Below are 18,785 nucleotides of genomic sequence, written 5' to 3' on the forward strand. Positions count from 1 at the left end.
AGTTTATTGACCCCTGGCAGACTTACTTCCCTCAATTTACATTTTTCAAGACTCAGCATTTGGAGATGTGACCTTGCAGTGGGGGAGGGTACAGAGTTTATTCACACAACCTCCTCTGGAAATTTAGTTAGATGAAAAATATCCCGAGCACCGACGCATAATGTTTTCACGCCCCTCCTTAGTCGGGCAAACGGTGTGACAGGGTTTGTGTGCTCGCGCTGTCCTTGGGTCGAGCTTCTTGCCCAAGGACAATTCGACAGGAAGGGGCCGACGCCTCGAGCCGTCCGTGCGTATCGGTGTCTTTGACGCAAGCCGCGGGGGCAGGGCATCGATCGGTCATGCGGCGCGCGGGGCCGCCCGCGCCACAGACGGCCCGGGATCGGATCGCAACCTCGTCTGGCTGTGTGTCCAGGGAGAAGACGGGTCCCCAAGGTCAGATCCTCCAGAGTGATGAAGAACCCCCGAGACACAAACATTATTCAATTGATTGGCGCCGTGCGTCTATGCCTTCACTGCGAGTGTGATGAAGTTGGAGTGGTATTATACTGTACATGGCAAGTGATTCAGTTGTCACACCGATAATCAAGAATGTCTTTTACTGTTCATAGTATGAGCTTATAACAGTGTAAAACACATGTCTACCTCATGCAGAAGACCTACCATACCTACCAGGTGTTGATATTGGGCATCGGAACAGATAAAGATTCAGACAGATAGGATCAAAACATTATTTGGCCGGGCCTCCTTCTGATAGGCAGCTGGGGCCTGCGGGCGCGAAGAGCAACAAAACAGAACCCTGCTCTCTTGGAAAAAGCCGCCTTTGAATCCCAGATTTCTTCGAATTGTCAACAGCTTTGATTACTCCCTCGCCGCCAAAACATGGGAGAGGCCTATGAAAGAGGGAACCCGGGAGGATCTGTGCGTTATTGGACCGCGCATCCTGCAGAGGGGCGGCGGTACTCTCGACTCAGGTAAAGGGGCGCTCTAGAGGTGAGATGGAAGGATGAAGGGGCCGAACACCGCGGGAGCGTCCACAGAGGGAGGAGCAAACACAGGAGAAGGAAGACACCACATGCAGACAGCCCCGCGACAGCGACGTCCGAAGTGACGGAGCGGCCGTGCAAAGCGGAAGACTTGGTTCGGCACCGGCGGAGGCGACGGCAGTGTGGTGAGGACCGTAGCCGGCAACATGCTTATCCCGGATGGAAAAAATTAAAGGAAAGGAAAAAAAAGCCCGGAACCCCTGGGCGCTCTCGCCCCGGGCTTCCCCCCCGCGTGCCGTACCTGAGTGGAGATCCGACGAGGGAGGCGGGGGGCGTGGGGTTGCTCCCTGCGTTGTGCCGCCGTCGCACCGCCTGCCGGCGGAACGTGCTACGTTCGCGTCGAAATGTGACCGTCTCCTCGCTGCCCTGAGCTGTCGGGGCGAGACACATCGATTGGCCGGTCAACCTTGACCGAGGTTCCTCGCTTATTTGGCAAAACAAGAAATGACTGTGATCCACTGGAAGACCAGTAGAGGGAGAGAACCCCGCAAAACTCCTCAGTGATGGACAAGCAGCGTTTCAAAGTGAAATATAGGGCACTTTCGGCATCCACCACAGTTATTGTTATGCAGTGGAGACGATATATTACATTTTCATTCTTGCCCGATCAAATTCTGCCCCTATGTTTACGTCACACTGATGAATGAACAGTCAACAGTTTTCCAACAGGAAGTCGTCATGCCTGTGCGAGTCTGAATGGTTCCATGACGGAAATGAACTGGGAAAGCGAGCCGCCATGCTTCCCTGCGGGCTGTCGCGGCATTCGTTGGCTACTCCCCTCCTGCGGCCAACCAAGTAATCCAACACTTTAAAAAATAAAACCTGAATATATTTCCGTCAAAGGTGCAAAAACAAGTGCGGGCACAACCTTTCCTTGAGAGGTGCACGCTCTCAGGGGACTGTGGGAAAAAAAATAGCAGAAAACAGCACCAACAATCTCACCATGCGGGGACTGTCCACAGCACATATTAACCACGAATAAATAATGCAGGCCATAAGCCAGCGAGTCATAAAGATGCCTGGATGAGGAGTGTCTAATAGACACTCGTCTGGTGGATGACGCTAATTTGAGAGCTGCTGTTTGTCTAACCTAAGCACAAAGAACGCACTGTCCCGACATGCTAATAGTGATCAACACAGGGAACTCTATGCTTAGGTCAGGCCTGTCGCTCCATGGAAACTCACCATGGTTACACAGAGCGAGCGTGGCACACAACATCTCTAATGCACTTGCACTTAGACACACACACACACACACACACACACACACACACACACACACACACACACACACACACACACACACACACACACACACACACACACACACACACACACACACATTAACAAGAGAACACCTGAACGGGTCTGACATCTTAATGTTACAGTATCATCTTGCATTCTCACTCAGCATTTTAATCAATATTAAAATCTCTTCAGTGTCTCGTTGTTTAAAAATGTTATTGACCAATGAAAACCACACGTACCGCGCAGGGAGCCCGTGGCGACGTCCTGAGGCTCGGCGAAGGCCGCCTGGCTGGGCAGACTGTTCCTGGAGCGGGTCACGGACTCCAGCTGGGAGGCTCGGCCCAGCAGAGACGCTGCGTCCAGGACCTCGCCCTCTTTGGCTTCCAGGTCCGACTTGGAAGTGGTGAGGGGACGAGGCCCGGCCGGGGCCCCCAGGCGGTTGGGGTCATTAAGGCAGGCGGCCGTGCCGCTGTCCAAACTCAACACTCTGGCGTGGGTTTTGGCGCTACCCGCGCTGGGCGTGCGGCGGGACGCGCGCCGCTTGCCCCCGGCCCGGCCCCCTCCCTCCGACATGGTCGCTCCTTTCGCAGCGGCGGCGGTGTGCTTGGCTCTCAGGGCCCGGTAGCGGCCCTCGGGCGAGTGGCAGGAGTGGGAGGTTGTGCTGGAGGAGCTGTCGGTGCTGAGGTGGTGCGCGGAGCGGAGGCTGGAGGCGCAGCTCAGCTCGCTCTGGTCGCTGGAGTCCTCTTCGGCTCCGCCAGCGAACACGGTGCTGCGCGGCTTGGCCATGCCGCGCAGCGACACATAGTCACGGTGACGGCTGGCGTCAAAGCTGCTCGCACGTTTCTTCCCCGTTCGCCGCCGTGAGCTGCGCATGGCTGACGCGGAGGAAGTTTCTCCCTGCAACGGGACGGCCGACTTTGGCCGCAGGTTGTCTTTATCCTGCTCCCATTCTCCGGCGGGCTCACCAGTGGTGCCGTCAGTGCTGGTTCTGATGCTGCACTCCGACTGGGGGCCACGGGAATCCAATGGGGCTCCGCAGGGCTCTGACATGGAGCCGCAGGGCTCCAACTGGGGGTTGCAGAGCTCTGACTGATCCTGGGCCTCAGAGATGGACGCGTCGGCAGGTTGTTTGGCAATCAGTTCATTGGCGTGAGGGTTCTTATTGGCCTCCCTGGACGGCAGGCCGCCGAGCCCTCGAGGGCTCACGCTGCCGAGGCTGGAAGTCCTGCCCTCCAGAGGCACAGAGGTAGTGTCCCCCCGGTCCCGCGTGCGCTCGTCCCCCGACAGGGAGTTGAGGCTCTCCACGTGCGTGGAGCTGGTCTGCTCGCTGTGGAAGCTGCTGACGGTGCTGTTGGTGTCTCTGTCGGTGCCGCTGCAGTAGCTCTCTGTAGAGCCGCTGCTGCGGGTGCTCAGGCTCCTCAGGCTGTCGGCGCTGCGCTCCCCCCGATGGGACTTCCCCCCTCCGGCCCCGTGGACCCCGCCGCCCACCTCCACCTGATACAAACCCGAGCCGCCCTCCCCCGCCTCCCGGGAGGCCGAGTGGGCCATCCTGCGCAGCTCCTGGCTCTTGTAGCACTCCAGTCCGGAGGTGGAGGCCACGGCGTGGTCCTGCTGGTAGGGCCGCTCGGACCCGTCCCTGTGTCCGTGCGCCGTCCTGTGCGCAACGGCGGCCTCCAGCTCACACACGGGGTCCAGGCCGCCTCTCCGCGACGGAGGGTACAGGCCCAGGTCGGGCAAGGAGGGGTCGGGGAAAGCGGAACCGGCGGAGCTGGAGGTGCGGGGAAGGCCACGTGAGCGGAGCTCCTTCCTGAAAGACTGCGACTGCGCGGGCAGGTGAGCGGACGCCTCTGCGTCGCAGGAGGAGAGCGACTGGCTGAAGTGGTGGCCCGCGGCGCAACAGAGGTCGGCGGGCTCCCGGGCCATCTCCGTGGGCCCCAGGGACGTGGAAGGCTGCATGGAGGCGAAGGAGTCGTTGGAAACAAGGCAGTACATCTTTGGGTCCGACAACAGGTCTAGAAGGACAAAAAGAGGAGAAATAAGCCACCGGAGAGACAACCAACACCGGAATACCTTCGGAGCATTGTGGCGTTCTCACCGTGATCGTGGCTGCAGCATTCAACCAGCGTCAAACTGATGTCATCTGAGGTCTTCCGTACGTCTCCTACTATATAAAGAAATGACGGGAAACATCACTAATTAATGTGTAAAGTGATTCGGCTCTCAAAGTCAAGTAAAAGTGGGTAGCGATCTTCACCCAACTGGGTGATACGGCAAGGCTGCGGCTGAGTGATATAATACAACACTCAGCCGCAGCCTTTTTACATATTATGTAAAATGCTGTATCTGGTGGTTCAGTGGGGACGTCACACAGTCAAAGATGCATACAGATACTCAGATACTCAGTCTATTTGTGCCCACACCTAAATGGTGAGCGTCTTTTGGAAAAACGAAGGGTGTTGCGTAGTCAGTAACTACGTCATAGTTTGTTCCAAACTGAATCAGAGCAGAGTTCTTTCCCCGCTTCAGACCACTTCCTGCTGGAAGGAACTCGCTAATTATAGTGGCAGCGAATGGACGCCCTGAATAATTCAGCCAATGCAGCCGCCTCGCTCCAACACTCGCGGCGCAACAGGGCCCGCGGAGCCACCGCCAGCTCATTCCGTGTCCCCTCCGCTGTCTCTCGATAACAAAATCCCGGGAGAGAGCAAGCTCCCAAGTCGCGGCTTACGGCGCATTACTTTTTTTTTTTTTTTTTTTTTCTCCTCTGGCTCAGCATCGCTTGACCGGCTCTGAAAGTCTTGGTGTGACGAGAAAGGTCACCCCGGTGCTGAGTCAGAGCCCGTCTCCCGGGGCAGCCCGGATGGCCACCGATGCCCTGCTCCCGCAAAATGACTACACCGCGAAGCCAACGGAGCAGCTTATGATGCAGAATTCCCCTACTCCCAGGAAAAAACAACAAAACCTTGATGGACTGGATGGCAAGAGATGTTTAACCAGCAGTGGCAGGAATAATGTAACGTGATACCGCTTTCCACCGCATTTAGAAAGCGTTTGTAGATTATGTATGGAAATTAAACCTAAAAATGGGATTACTGGTTCAGGCGCTGGCCAAGAACATTTCACTGAAACTCTGTTTTTACTTATTTAATTCTGTCTATTGTGCGAAACACTTGAAGTTTACTTGGGCTTTTGCCCATTTTTGCACGTTGTACCAACGCTTACTTTGCCATCCCTACCGCGTCAACCTTATTCCCCCCACGGGGACGGACACAGTGCAACCCAATCTCACACAGGGAAGGAACGGAAACGCTCAGGATTTACCTTTGGCTGTTGTCGCTCCTGCACGAGTGGCTGAGATCTAAAAAAACAACAACAAAAAAACAAAAACACGAAAATGTCAATCAGAGGGGAACCAGCACCTTTCGCGCATCTCAGATTCCCGTGAAGTTACTTTTTACTTGATCAGCAGATATATGGAGAAGCGATTTTCCCAGAGAGAAAAACGAAAAAATAAAAACCAAAACAAAACAAAACAAAAAAGACGTCACGTCTCATCATTGTGAAAGGGAAAAAGGTTCCGACGCGAAGGGCCGACGGTGCGTTACAAACAGAGCTCAGCAGCAGCTGAGCTCAGCAGGCTGATGAGCGACTCGGGGGCAAAGCGGCTCAGACCCACAACCGCTGCTCCCACGGGGAACCAGAGGTTAAATGTGTCTCCAGAATGAAACAGCAAATAATGCAGAGAATTTGGGGGAAGGGGGGCACCTGCTGACATGGAGCTGCAGGAGTACAATGACGAAGACAGCACGTTTACACACACACACACACACACACACACACACACAGACACACAGACACACAGACACACACACACACACACACACACACACACACACACACACACACACACAGACACACAGACACACACACACACACACACTAAAGAACAGGACCCTGAAATTGAGCCATACTCCATATGCACTGTGCTATGCTCAGACTTTTATTTTCTCAGACAAAATTGGCTCCATCGAGGCTGAAGTGATGACCTCGGTTCTGGTTGAACAGAGATTTTTAGTATTTCGCACTACACCATAAAAGAAAAAATAATAATAATGTTTTGATGGAGACAAAATGTGGCGCAATGGCTCAAATGTCGGTTTTGGGCTGAAATGGACGAACCAGAATTGACAACGTAGTTCAGTATCAGCTTCCTGTATTGTACCAAGCACGCAGTAACGCACGCGCACGCACACACACACACACACACACACACACACACACACACACACACACACACACACACACACACACACACACACACACACACACACACACACAGTTAAACAGCGTTGATCCACTAGTTACAAAGTAAGCAGGAAACACAAACTCGACCCGTGGCTCACAGTCCACTAAATATGGGACACAACTTCCAGGCTCCAGTCTCCAGTCTCCCACCGTCGACACAGATTTAGAACGTCTAAAAGTCGACCAAAGTTTAAAAAGCTCCGTCCGAGACGATGACTCAGACGGTTCATTTGGGCTCAGAGGAAGGTGGGTATATCAAACGCATCGCTCTCGCGCGCGCGCGGGGGGGGGGGCGCGCTTCTATGCGGGAGAGGAAAAAACAGGAAGCCCTTCTTTAATGTCAAACACGAGGTTCCACGTCTTCAGACTCTCGTATTGAGGAAGTTCTCAGACAGCGATATGCTATTTCAGTCGATATCCAATGTCATCGATGGCCAAGAAATAGAGTTGATGTTTTCCTACCTGGTGATTGGACTCCGCTCCGGTGTAGGAGTTCCTAGAACTGCAGTCCACCGGCGGGGTCTCCTCCCGGATGAAGTCTGACATCTCAATCCCCCCTCCCGGGTCCCTGATGCGCACAAAACACACACACACACACACACACACACACACACACACACACACACACACACACACACACACACACACACACACACACACACACACACACACACACACACACACACACACACACATACATTAACAACAGTTTGGAGACCGCACTGTGGAGTGAGGTTGGACAGCGCAGAGAGAAAAGCACCGTTGATTTTGTTTGGACCATTTGCACTGTGAGAACTGTTGGGAAGCGGAATCGTCTCCTCGCTCTCAACTCGACTCAGCTCGGGGAAAAAAAAATAAATATATGTGACGCGAGCTGAGAAACCGCGTTCATAACCGCCTCCATGCGCACAAAACGGGAGAAAAGGGTCCAAGGGGGCTTTTCTTTTTTTTCTTTTTTTTTCACTGGGGCCTATATTTAGAGCGGGCGAGCTTGTTTAGCAGGTTGGTATGTTGGAACAAACAAATGGCTAGGGATTGTCCATAAATCATTTCCATATGGCAAAAAAAAGAAAAAAAAAATTCTCCTAACAGGTTGAGCCAAGAAGCAAACAGTGAAAAGCGGTAAAACCACAGCGCAACACATGGCATGGAGACCTGGGGGCAGAATCTGGGGGAGCGACAACCAGGGATAAGAGAGTGAAAGCGGAGGGCGTCGCGAAATCAGGGTTCTTTTATTTTTTGTTGTTGTTGTTGTTGCTGCTGCTGCTTTCTTTTAAACGCTGCCTGAAGTCTTCTGTAAATCCGAAGAACCTGGAATGCGACTCCAGATGTGTGGGCAACGCTGCCACCGGCCCTGTGGTCGAGGCCTCTCATTCTTCATTCTTCTCCGTTTTTTTTTTTCCCCCTTTTCTCTTTTTTTCCTCCTCTCAGCATCCTGCTAAGTGCTCCCTCCGGAATGCGAAAATGAGTCACTTCTTCGAGGCGGTGAAAACGCCGCGACCTGGCGCCGACGGACCACGACCAGGCGCCCGGGCGCAAAGACTTTTTTAACAAAGACAGCGGACCACCGCGCCGGCCTCGCGCGCGCACCCCCCCGGTGGGGTCGGGCATCGATCCGCCCGCAGGTCGCGGGGCCCAGTGGTGCCACGCGGCGCCGCCGGAGGATGGGCCCTTGACCTTAAAATGGCGGTGGGAAAGTCCTGCTGAGATCGCCTCAAAAGTGACGCCGTCCGCTCTCACAGCATCGGGAGAGAGAGGCTCGAGACACCACAACACATGTTGCAGCCGTCTAAACATCCGCCCATGGTGCCACGTAAAAGAAGACGGGTTATAAAACACCGTCGCGGTTAACAAAACCGCGGTTACAATGGTTTATTTCTTCCTCCGTTACGGGTTTGACAACCAGGGGGAGGAAAAAAAAGAAAAGACGTCTTAGTGGAGTGTAGTCAGTATTTGAAAATCAAAATACATTACAAGGGGGTGTCATCAAAAAGTTCTCCATACAGACAACTTGACTACGTTCTTTTTTCCAGGAACTGATTTCTTTTTCTTTTCTTTTTTTTTTTTTTTTTTTCTTGGAAATACTGAGTTTAAGGTAATATACTGGTTTGCGGGAAAAATATAAAACAAAAAAGTTTCTTCACAAAAACAAATCCCAAAAAATAAAACATATTTAGCCTTGCTGTTCAAACCTACATTTTACGTTGCCTCACTGACAGTGAAGAGTAACTACTGAGGTTTTCACTAACATTGGTATTGAAAACCACTCATTATTTTGATACTCCATACCACAAATGCAATTATATCAATACCCAGAAAGTATTGAATTCCTATAAGCAGCCCAACACATGCTGTGATAAGCAAAATACATACCACAACATGCACATATAGGGTGATGTGTCATTACAAAATTGATATGGGTGAGATATTTAATTTTGTTAATATTCCGCAGTCCTATGAACATGTCCTGCCCTACTTTCCGTAAAACTCAGCGTCGTTCTCTTCATTTTAACAGGTCAGTATTACACAGCTCCACCCGCGCGGCGTCTGGACCCCAGGTCGGCGCCACGCACGCGGCCTTACCCGGGGCCGTTGCTGTCCTCCCTGCGGCCGCCGCTGGCTCCGTTGGCCCCGTCGGCGCCGGCCCCGCCGCTCTGCGACTCCTTGGCCCGGTGCTCCACCACCTCCCCCTCATCCAGGGCGTGGTGCAGGCGGTAGTTCACCGTCTTCAGCAGCAGAAACATGGCGGCGATCACGCCGCAGTAGATTCCCACAATCACCATGGTCGGCGGCAGGGCCTGGAGCGAGGAGTGAAGGGAACGGTTTCGTTACTTTTACATTTTACATTCGGTGGGAGAAGCGTGTGAAGAGCGAACGGATGAGTCGGGGGTTCACGGACATTTGAGACGTTAAGTGTTACGGGACAAAGACCCGTGGCTTTTATCCCGTGGGACACGTTGGACAACAACCTCGCCCTGCTGCTTCATAAAAATAACACCCGTTCCACATCCGAGAGACATCGTTGGAAATATACAGTGGAACTCAATATGATGACAGTTTGCAGGGAAGTGGAGCCAGAAACCACCATCTGATGGAAAAGTAGCTGAAAATATATTGTTGCATTTTGTTTGGATGACTATTGTTTTTACACAACTTGAAAAAAATAGAATACATTAACTAATGCAATAACGTGCAACCACATTTATGCACAAGGGTGTTTGTGTTGCTTGAGCCCTGGTGCCCATCACAAATCTGCATTCACTGGCTATTCTAATCGCTGTCCATCTCAGACACGCGGCCTAATATAAAGCGCAGAGCCGGGAGCTGACTGACTTATTTCCACTCCAGAAATAGAAAGGTAACCACAAACTGATATGGAGCATCGGCTTCTCGGTATAGCGGATAGGATGTTTACATGCACCGTTTCTGGAGCAGAAAGCACTCACAGAGCAGAAGAAACATTGTACTTGGAATTGAAATATAGTTACCACCGCGCAGTCGTGAGGCTACGCAAATAAAGCCCCCAAATAGGCAGGTATAACCCGAAATAACTACATTTGGTGGGCAAAACACAGCAATAGCCCTTCTTTATAATGTTCACTACAGACTACGATATGTCAACCCCCCCAAAAATGATCAACGAGTACTTGGACGAAGCACTCTCCCCACAAACATGACATCATTAGGAATAGACCGGACGTTGATTCAGTCCTTTCCTCCTGGATAAAGAAAAACCAGAATACAGGCCCCGGCTATAACTGGCAGCTTCCGAAAAAGTGGCGACATCACAAATCCCTCCCAACAACAGCAAACTAGACGTGGGGGCGGGGGAGGGAAAACACAGACTCGGACCACAGCATCGTCTCTCAGGACGACCTGCCTCATCAGCGCCGTGCAGTTCATTGCGAAACAAGTTGAAAGGTTCGAGAAAAGGAGGCGTGAGGGGGGGGGGGGTGAACCAGTCATTCCACTGCAAAAAAAACAAACAAAAACAAGCGACCAACTCGACGTGATGGTCACCGTTATCGCCGCATCTGTTGCCTATCTCAACATTCCACCTTAATGACAGTGTTGCGGCCGTTTTCTTTCGGAGAATAGTGCTGAACAACCGCTGCCGTCCCGTGGGAGCCTTTTCGTCAACGGGGACTTGGACAGACGGTCAAGAGGAAAAACGCCCCAAAACGGTCCGAAAAGGCCGGGGGGGTTGGGGTTGGACGGAGGGTGACGGCGTCGTCACGTCGACGGAATCTCGGAATGGGAGGCGCTCCCATCGGCTGGACGCCGCCGGGCTCCAGTCACAACACGGGGAATAGACGCATCGGGCCGGGGTTAAAAACTGTGCCGGGCCCCCCGTGGCTGGACCTCCTGCTGTGGGGACAGGAGGAGGAGGGTGGGGGAGGAGGGTGGGGGACGCGGTGGACGCGCTGCACGTGTGTGAACGCACTCTGGGTCGGTCCTGCACTATGACTGTTCCCTCCAGTGAAGGATGAAGTATCTACCGAATAAACACATCTTTAATGGTTGCATTCTACTGCGCGTTGCCAATCCTTTGCTGTGTATCTTGTTTGCATACCCGTAAATATATGAACACACTTTGGTTATTCGATTCCCTTTATCGATTCTTGTTTGAATAATTGTTTTGGGGTTTTCTCCCCCGACCTGCACCAAGATGAATCCCTCACGCATCTTGCAGATGGGCAACGAGGATTGCGATTCTGATCGGAGTCTTTACAAATTGATCACGGGGGACATCACCCGGCTAATCCGAAATGTATTTCATAATAAAGTTTGTTTTTATGTGGCAGGATTTGTGTCCAGGGCAAATTCTCCCCCCGGGGACGAATAGAGTCATCTTGAGCCTGAGATGTTGATCTTGGAAAAAAAACAACGACGACAACAACAACAACAACAACAACAGCAGCAGCAGCAAGATATCTACAAAGAAATAGACTGTAAACAGGGAGTAAATATCATTAAAATGCTGTGGCAGCGGTTGAGAGGCTGTGGCTGCTCGTGTCGGGGGGTTAAATACAAACAGAGACGGGAGACTTCACGGGGCGAATACACGTACACACAACAACCGGGACCAGGGGACCGGGACTCCGCGTCCAACGGACCGGGGAAGCGGCGCTCACCATGTAGAGGGTGAAGGGGAAGCAGAGCAGGAACAGCCAGACGTACAGATGCAGCGCGTTCACCGCCGTGTTCTGGTGCGGGTCGTAGAACCAGCCTCCGGTGAGCGAAGCCCAGACCCCCTGCCGGAGGATCTGCAGGCTCTGGGAGCCCATCTCCGCCCGCTGGCGGGGTCGCCGACGGCGCCGACCGAATCACCGGGGGGCCGTGGCGGCGCGCGGTCAGCCGTCAGCCGTCGTTCGGCGCGACGAACGCGGCCGCGTTTCCAGACACTGGGCGGAGGATCCCCGCAGCAGCCATGTTGTGTGTGTGTGTGTGTGTGTGTGTGTGTGTGTGTGTGTATGTGTGTGAGCAGCCAGCCCGGGGCGCCGCTCGCTCGGTCCTCCGGCCGGCAGGGGGCGCTGCTCGCTCGGTCCTCCGGGGCCCGACGCGTCGCGTCGAGAAGGCGAACGGTTCGATCCCGTTTTTAGGAGTCGTTCCCCGACGAGTCACTTAGTGAAAGCACCCCCCCCCCCCCCCCCCCAGAGGAGTCGTTCGGTTTCCCCTGACTTCTCCTTGGGTTCGCGTGGTGTGAATTCGATCTTTTAATCCCGTCAACGTTGCTGATTTCGGAGGAAGAAGCGTTGATCCCAAAGATCCGATCACAAAATCAATTAAATTCCGTCCGAATTATTTGCTGTGGTGGAATGTAAAACGAGATCTCTCACGTTCAACCGAGTTATGCCCCCGAAAAAATTGTTTTCCTCCGCATTAGTTAATTAATTAAGTTAGTTCATTAATTAAGTTAATTAATTGAGTTAGTTCGTTAATTCCTCAGTCAGTCATTATTTTCGGGTTGAGTCGACTCTTTTGAGTCCCGAGTCATCTGGAAGACTCGTTCTCCGCGAGTCTCCGCTTCGCCGCTGACGTCCCGCCGCCACGCCCTGCGAGACGCCGCCGCCGCCGCCGCCGCTCCCGGTACGACGGGGGGGGCCCGCGAGCGTCCCGTCGGTTCACACCGCGTCTTACGTGACGGTGCTCGGCGTGAGACACCGCTCCGCGCAGGGTGATGGAGGTGATCCGCTGCGCGACACCGAGACCGTATCCATGGATATCCGTCTGTCAACATGGAGGTGCGCGCTACTCAACGGCGCCCCCGCGCGGTGGATAAAACCTTTACTATCAAAACCTTTAAAACCTTTATTATCAAAACCTTTATCAATAAAAATTGAACGCCCCAAATGTATCCCCACTCTGACATATTCATGCTTGAACCATGTCATTGCACACATCGTTCCTACATTGTCATAAGGTGTATTGTTGATATAGAGGCCCTTTGTTACCTTTTTTATGGTTAACATGGACTGGAGAGGACTTAACATGGACTGTTCATACAGACACTCTGGTGAGAAAGGCGAGGCAGCGTCTCTACCACCTCAGGCAGCTGAGGAAATTCCGGGTCTCGGTGAGGATCCTCAAGTCCTTCTACTCTGGAGCGGTGGAGAGCATCCTGACAGGCAACATCACTGCCTGGTTTGGGAACTGTACTGCCCAGGACAGGCGGGCCCTGCAGAGGGTGGTGCGTTCAGCTGAACGTACCACTGGAACTACCCTCCCCCCCTTGCAGGAGTTATACACCAGGAGGTGTAGTAGCAGAGCCCGTAGGATCATGAAGGATCCTCATCACCCCAACAACGGACTGTTTCAGCTGCTGCGGTCAGGCAAGCGCCTCCGCAGTCACGCAGCGAGAACAGAGAGACTGAGACGGAGTTTCTTCCCTCAAGCCATCAGAACTGTCAATGCTGACCTCACCAGGGGTCCTAACTGAGCCATGCACTAGGCTCCACTACCTACTGTACTGTATGTAGCATACTGTACCGCATACTGTATCACTATTCAGGGTTGTTCGTGATGCCGTATTGCTGCGCCGTACTGTTGTATACTGTGCTGTATTATCCCAAACACTACCTCACACTATTCACATTCACATGCCACTTTAATTCACATGCCACTTTAAATGCACATATCTGTATATACATAGCCATATTCCTTCAACCTATTCCATTTTATTTCAATTTATTTTTTATTGTATTTTATTCTATATATTTTTTATCTTATTCTATAAGTATTCCACTTACTGTATTACGTTTTAGGAGTCAGTTAGTAGGTCTATTAGAAAGTAATTTTCTACTTTTTATTTTATTTTATTTTAGTACTTTTTCCTAGGACTTCTTGTGTGCTATCACCGGGTGCGTTGCATTACATTTCACTGCATATATGTATGGAAGTATGTATATGTATGTGACAAATAAAAATCTTGAATCTTGAATCTTGAATCTTGAATTAAATATTGGCATTTTTAATTTTTTTCCTTGTTAATTTTGAGGTTTATTGCACATTATAATTTATTTTTCTATTATTGCTTTATTATTGCCTGTTTTGTGTGCTAATATATATTTAATTGCCAATCCTTTGTTGTATCTCTTTATTATTGATATACTTTTTAAAACCTGATTCCTTTTATCTATTCTTGTTAAAATATATATATATATTTTTAAATGGATATTGGCACCTGCACCAAATTAAATTCCTTACACATCTTGCATTTGAGCAATAAGGACTGTGATTGGAGTCATTACAAATTGATTATGGGGACATCATCCAACTGATTTGAAATGTATTTCATAATAAAGTTTATTCTTAACAAAAAAAAGACAATTGCACTGTCATTAAGACAGTTTGACCAACTGGGCTAATATCTATTCATAAAAAAAACAAACGAACAAACAAAAAAAACAAAACAAGCTGAGATCTACTTAATGAAACAAAAACAAGGCTCAGCTCAGCTATCTTAAACTACCTTCTAAGAGCATTTTGAAGAGCAGTGAAATGACAAAGCAGCTGATAAAACATCATGACAGAGCCTCCGCTTACCAGATTCTCTTATGACTAATTTCCTGGTGAAGCGAGCCTGGGGGGGAAAATGACCTCTGGAGTCATTACAACATGAAAGCATACTGCTAATGTCAACAGTAAACCGAAACTGACGCTGATGTCAGCTTTTCAGCCCAAAAAAAAAACAAAAAAAAAAAAAAAAAAAAAAAAAAAAAACCACCTCTTCGTGAGAAACGGGCCGAAAGGTCACTATGGCAGGTTTTTTTTTTTTTTTTTTTTTTTTTTTTTTAAGAAGTAGTGTTGGTGTAAATATACTTGCTGCCAAACTTGTCAAGTGGACAACAATAGGTTCAGTGTAACGGTCGTCCTGGCTGACAAGACAACTGACTCGCTTTGTGTCGACCCAGCACTTTTTAAACCAATCAGAGGAGACACACATGGGACTGTCTGGAGGCTCCGGCAACGCAGCACGAATGCTCCGGTTCCTCCTCTGGTCATCCACGTAGAGTTATTTTTTTATTTACGTCATCCCTCTCCGCTCCGCCCTTCTGGAACCTGGACGGCCGCTACTGGAGCCTCGCTCGCTTCTCGGGTGGAGGTTTGCTCGGAGGAGCCGGGGCGGAGGTCTTGGTGGCCGGCTCCCTCTCCTCCTGTTTCACCGTCTCTGCGGGAGGTTCCGGCTCCTTCTTCACCTCAACTACGACGGAGGGAAGGAAATCTCCAATGAGGGGTAAATCTTACGAACTGTCAGCCTTTCTTCAGCATCATATTAGTCCAGAGTCCTCCTTCATTGTCAACACAACACTGACTATGATTGCTGACTGAACAAAACAAAGCACCTCAAGTGGACGCCTGGTAATCTACAGAACAAAAGATTTTGATGCCCTTCACTGGGTTTTCCTTCTATTTTTCTGACTGTTAAAAAAATAAAAATAAGAATGGTACAACACAGAGAATTTGGTAATTTCAGATGGGGTGGGGGTCAGAATAGCTGAATCTTGTGAATGTGTTGCATGTGTGGGGCTTATAAATGGTAATTTCATTTGGTGGGTGGGTGGGTGTGTGTGTGTGTGTGTGTGTGTGTGAGGGCAGACGGGCGGAATTTATACCAAACTTTGAATGTCTCTCATATCAGACGTCTTCTTGTCTGTTGCTTGTGAAATGTGTTGTGAAATGATTTTGATTGTGAAATATAAACAACACTGGCTTGATTTTTTTGATGCATGGGGGCAGCGTGACCAGGCTAAAACGAGCCACATGATAGTTACAAGAGAAAAGCTGAGAGAATTTTAACAAATCCCACCTGCTATATTCACAGAGAGGAACACATGCTGCCAGTTAACACTAAACAATTTACAAGTAAAATAAAATTAAATGCTAGTTCTTCTGAAAATATTCACAAATTAGCCCATGTTGTGAATAAAGTATTGACCCTGAGATACTTTGAGATCCTACCAGGAATAGGCTTCTCTCCGGGTTTAGGCTGCAAAAAAATAAAAATAAAAATAGAAAAGGGAAAAAACAAATTACATTATGTCAGAGAAATCAGATTACACCAAGAGGTTTTGGAGAATATGAGGAACAAAAGCCTGTAAAGATTCAATATAACAAGCTGCGCACACACACACACACACACACACACACACACACACACACACACACACACACACACACACACACACACACACACACACACACACACACACCTGGTAGAAGGTCGGGGGGAACTTTGACCTCAGGTCAAGAAGGAGTGTGTCAACACGTTGCCTCTGAAACAGTGAACTGGGCTCCTCTTTCTTCTTGGATTTGGGCTTGGCTTTTTCTGTAAACACAATAGTTGATATTAAACAGTCACCGTGGTCGGTACCAAGATAACAAGATTGAGCCCGATCCAAGACGAACCTCTCTCCTCCTGGTCTTTGAAGTGCCACCAGTATCCTTTGGACGGGTGGTAACGACAATAGGACATGGCCTCGTCGAAAGCAGACTGGATGCCGTGGACGGCAGAAAGCTGAGGACGCAATCACAGTCGGAAGAACCGCTCGTCAATGCATGGCGCACAGTCCAAGAGGCAGAAACCTCCCACTGCCGTGTCAGAAGACACCAGGCCCCGTAATGGACGGACGGTGTTGTATTTCTCACCACTCTGGAGCCGATAACCGTTCCGAGGTCTGGGGCCTGGTACACCACCCCAGCTATGATGTAGTAGTCGGCCAAGGGGATGACTGGAGGATAAATACGTAGAGAAGGACAGTCAGAAATGTAATCAGGTCTAAGTGAAGTAAACATCAAACCCGTGAAGCGAAGAATCAAGTGATATAAATCAATGTCTTTTCCATAGGCAAGCAGTAGCTGTGTAATCTATTCACTTTTTAGGGACTTACTGTCCCTTAAGATTATTCTGGCTATGACTCTCTTGGTTCACCAAACAGCACTAGGACTTTATCAATCTGCCATCTACTATTCCCTCATCAAATAAATGATTTGGTCAGTTATCTCCTTATCGTTTAACGCATAGGTGTATGTTATATGAGGGAGGATATTTACAGAGGTTACAGATAGTGTGTATAGATTTTTTTGTCAAAGGCAAATAGTGTATGTCAAATAGTACAGAGACAACAGGAAGGAATGCCCCGGGGGAGATATGTGACGAAGGGGGAGACGGGAGGAAAGAGGGATATCGGTAAATGTGATAAAAGTTAAGGGACGGTCCAAGTCTAATTCCCATTTTGTAACCAGGAGAGGACGCGACTGCTTGATTGACTGGTTACCACGCTCACCTTGTGTCTGCGACTGTCTCTGCTGCTTGCGGATTATGTACAGAATTGGCTCCTGAGCATGAAGGAGAATGTACTCCACTCCAACCATTTGACTGGAAAAGAAAATAATCAGAGATTTCGTTTGAAGTTTAAAAGTACATAACACAGCAACAAAAATAAGCAGTTTGCTGCTTATTCTGTAATGGGGGGAAAAAACCCGTCAACTGTGAGTCAAACACTTGGTTAAGAACTTACTTCAGATGCTCCAGAGTGAGCCGCTGCATCTTAACCACCTCATTATTGCAAGTGCGGTCATAGAACGGGTTGCTTCTCTCAGAAAAGTAATCCAGCACATTGCCAGGGTTGAGTATGGGCACCCAGCCACTGTCTACCCAGGATATCCCAAGGAGGTTATCTGAAAATAGACAGGACATATGCAGCATGGAAATGAAGAGACACGGCGCTGCAGTCAGGAAACAATAGAGAGACATTTGATACAATACAATGTCTTTTAAGCTCTCAAAACAAAACACCATTCTTTTTCCACAAGTAATTTTAACTGGACTTGACCTTGTAAACACACACACACACACACACAAAATTACTCCTCTATAGCGTTTTCTTTCTCTGTCAGCTGACCAGGTTTAAATAACCTGTTGTGAGCTAAGATAGATAGATAGATAGATAGATAGATGGATATATATTTTATTATAGCCATAGGACAATTGGTGTATTACATCATCTCGCATCAAAACAGCAGGCAACAATAATAAAGTAATTAGAATTAAAATAGAAAATATATTGGCAATATGCAATATACAACAAAAAATATATATATATAACAATAAGCTAAATACAATAAAGCTAAAAACCCACTCCGAAAGGGAAATAAATATCAATAGATCAGTAATGCAGATTATACATTGGATTAAGAAAGACAAATATGTGGCTGTTCATGACACACAGCGGCTAGCTAGTTAGCATGCAGGACGCCAGAGGCTAATATACTGCCGAGCGCGAGCAGACGCGGAAGCTCTTCGGTCTCGAAAACGTTGAGTCTACATTTCAAACACGCGTCGAGTCATCACACAGCGAAACCGACGCCGAACCGCCGCAACGAGTCTACACCCAAATCCACCCGGTTACCTCTCAGGTCCACCGACGACATGACGGCGGCGGCGGCGAGTCGCACGTTGATGACGTCAGGCACCCCAAGGCCCGTGGCTCGCTCGACCGTGGGACGTTAAACACGAATAAACACCCGGACACGCGTGATGCTGCGCCGATCGGACGCTGCGGTGACACCCCACCCTCCGGCGAACGAAATAGCGCGGGTGTCAGGGTGGTGGTCGTGGGGACAGAGCAGCGCGGGTGTCAGGGTGGTGGTCGTGGGGACAGAGCAGCGGGTGTCAGGGTGGTGGTC

General features: G+C 49.9%; 2 protein-coding genes across 4 annotated transcripts in view; both read right to left on the minus strand.

The window, feature by feature from the left end:
* The window catches only part of pcnx1 (pecanex 1), a 38,491-nt gene extending 26,465 nt beyond the window's left edge, over positions 1–12,026 (minus strand). For both annotated transcript variants that reach the window (XM_080012526.1, XM_080012525.1), the window contains exons 1-7: positions 11,732–12,026; positions 9,180–9,394; positions 7,059–7,164; positions 5,613–5,649; positions 4,387–4,455; positions 2,531–4,303; positions 1,285–1,414 (exon numbers count right to left, since the gene is read on the minus strand). In XM_080012526.1, coding sequence (XP_079868652.1) covers positions 1,285–1,414; positions 2,531–4,303; positions 4,387–4,455; positions 5,613–5,649; positions 7,059–7,164; positions 9,180–9,394; positions 11,732–11,884 — 2,483 coding nt within the window. In that variant the 5' untranslated portion in view covers positions 11,885–12,026. The remainder of the gene's footprint in view (positions 1–1,284; positions 1,415–2,530; positions 4,304–4,386; positions 4,456–5,612; positions 5,650–7,058; positions 7,165–9,179; positions 9,395–11,731) is intronic.
* Positions 12,027–14,383: 2,357 nt separating this feature from the next.
* Positions 14,384–18,605, minus strand: med6 (mediator complex subunit 6). Of its 2 annotated transcripts, none has more exons than XM_080012544.1 (8): positions 18,509–18,605; positions 17,618–17,777; positions 17,384–17,475; positions 16,746–16,828; positions 16,506–16,614; positions 16,310–16,425; positions 16,059–16,086; positions 14,384–15,300 (listed from the first exon to the last, which is right to left on the minus strand). In XM_080012544.1, the coding sequence occupies exons 1-8, from the start codon at positions 18,528–18,530 to the stop codon at positions 15,170–15,172; spliced, it is 741 nt and encodes a 246-aa protein (XP_079868670.1). In that variant the 5' UTR covers positions 18,531–18,605; the 3' UTR covers positions 14,384–15,169. The 2 variants fall into 2 exon arrangements, with proteins under 2 accessions (XP_079868670.1, XP_079868671.1); XM_080012545.1 differs by having other exon boundaries at positions 15,221–15,300; positions 16,046–16,086.
* Between the last annotated feature and the right edge of the window lie 180 nt (positions 18,606–18,785).

The sequence above is a fragment of the Zeus faber genome (assembly GCF_960531495.2).
Source record: "Zeus faber genome assembly, chromosome: 13".
NCBI classification, from domain to species: Eukaryota; Metazoa; Chordata; class Actinopteri; order Zeiformes; family Zeidae; genus Zeus; species Zeus faber.

Excerpts from the sequence above, each read along its gene's own strand:
- med6 (XM_080012544.1), bottom strand. The coding sequence starts at position 18,530 with ATGTCGTCGGTGGACCTGAGAG. Across the intron at positions 16,829-17,383 it reads GAGACAGTCGCAGACACAAG|TCATCCCCTTGGCCGACTAC; the intron begins GTGAGCGTGGTA and ends TTTATCCTCCAG. Across the intron at positions 16,426-16,505 it reads CAAAGACCAGGAGGAGAGAG|AAAAAGCCAAGCCCAAATCC; the intron begins GTTCGTCTTGGA and ends TTGTGTTTACAG.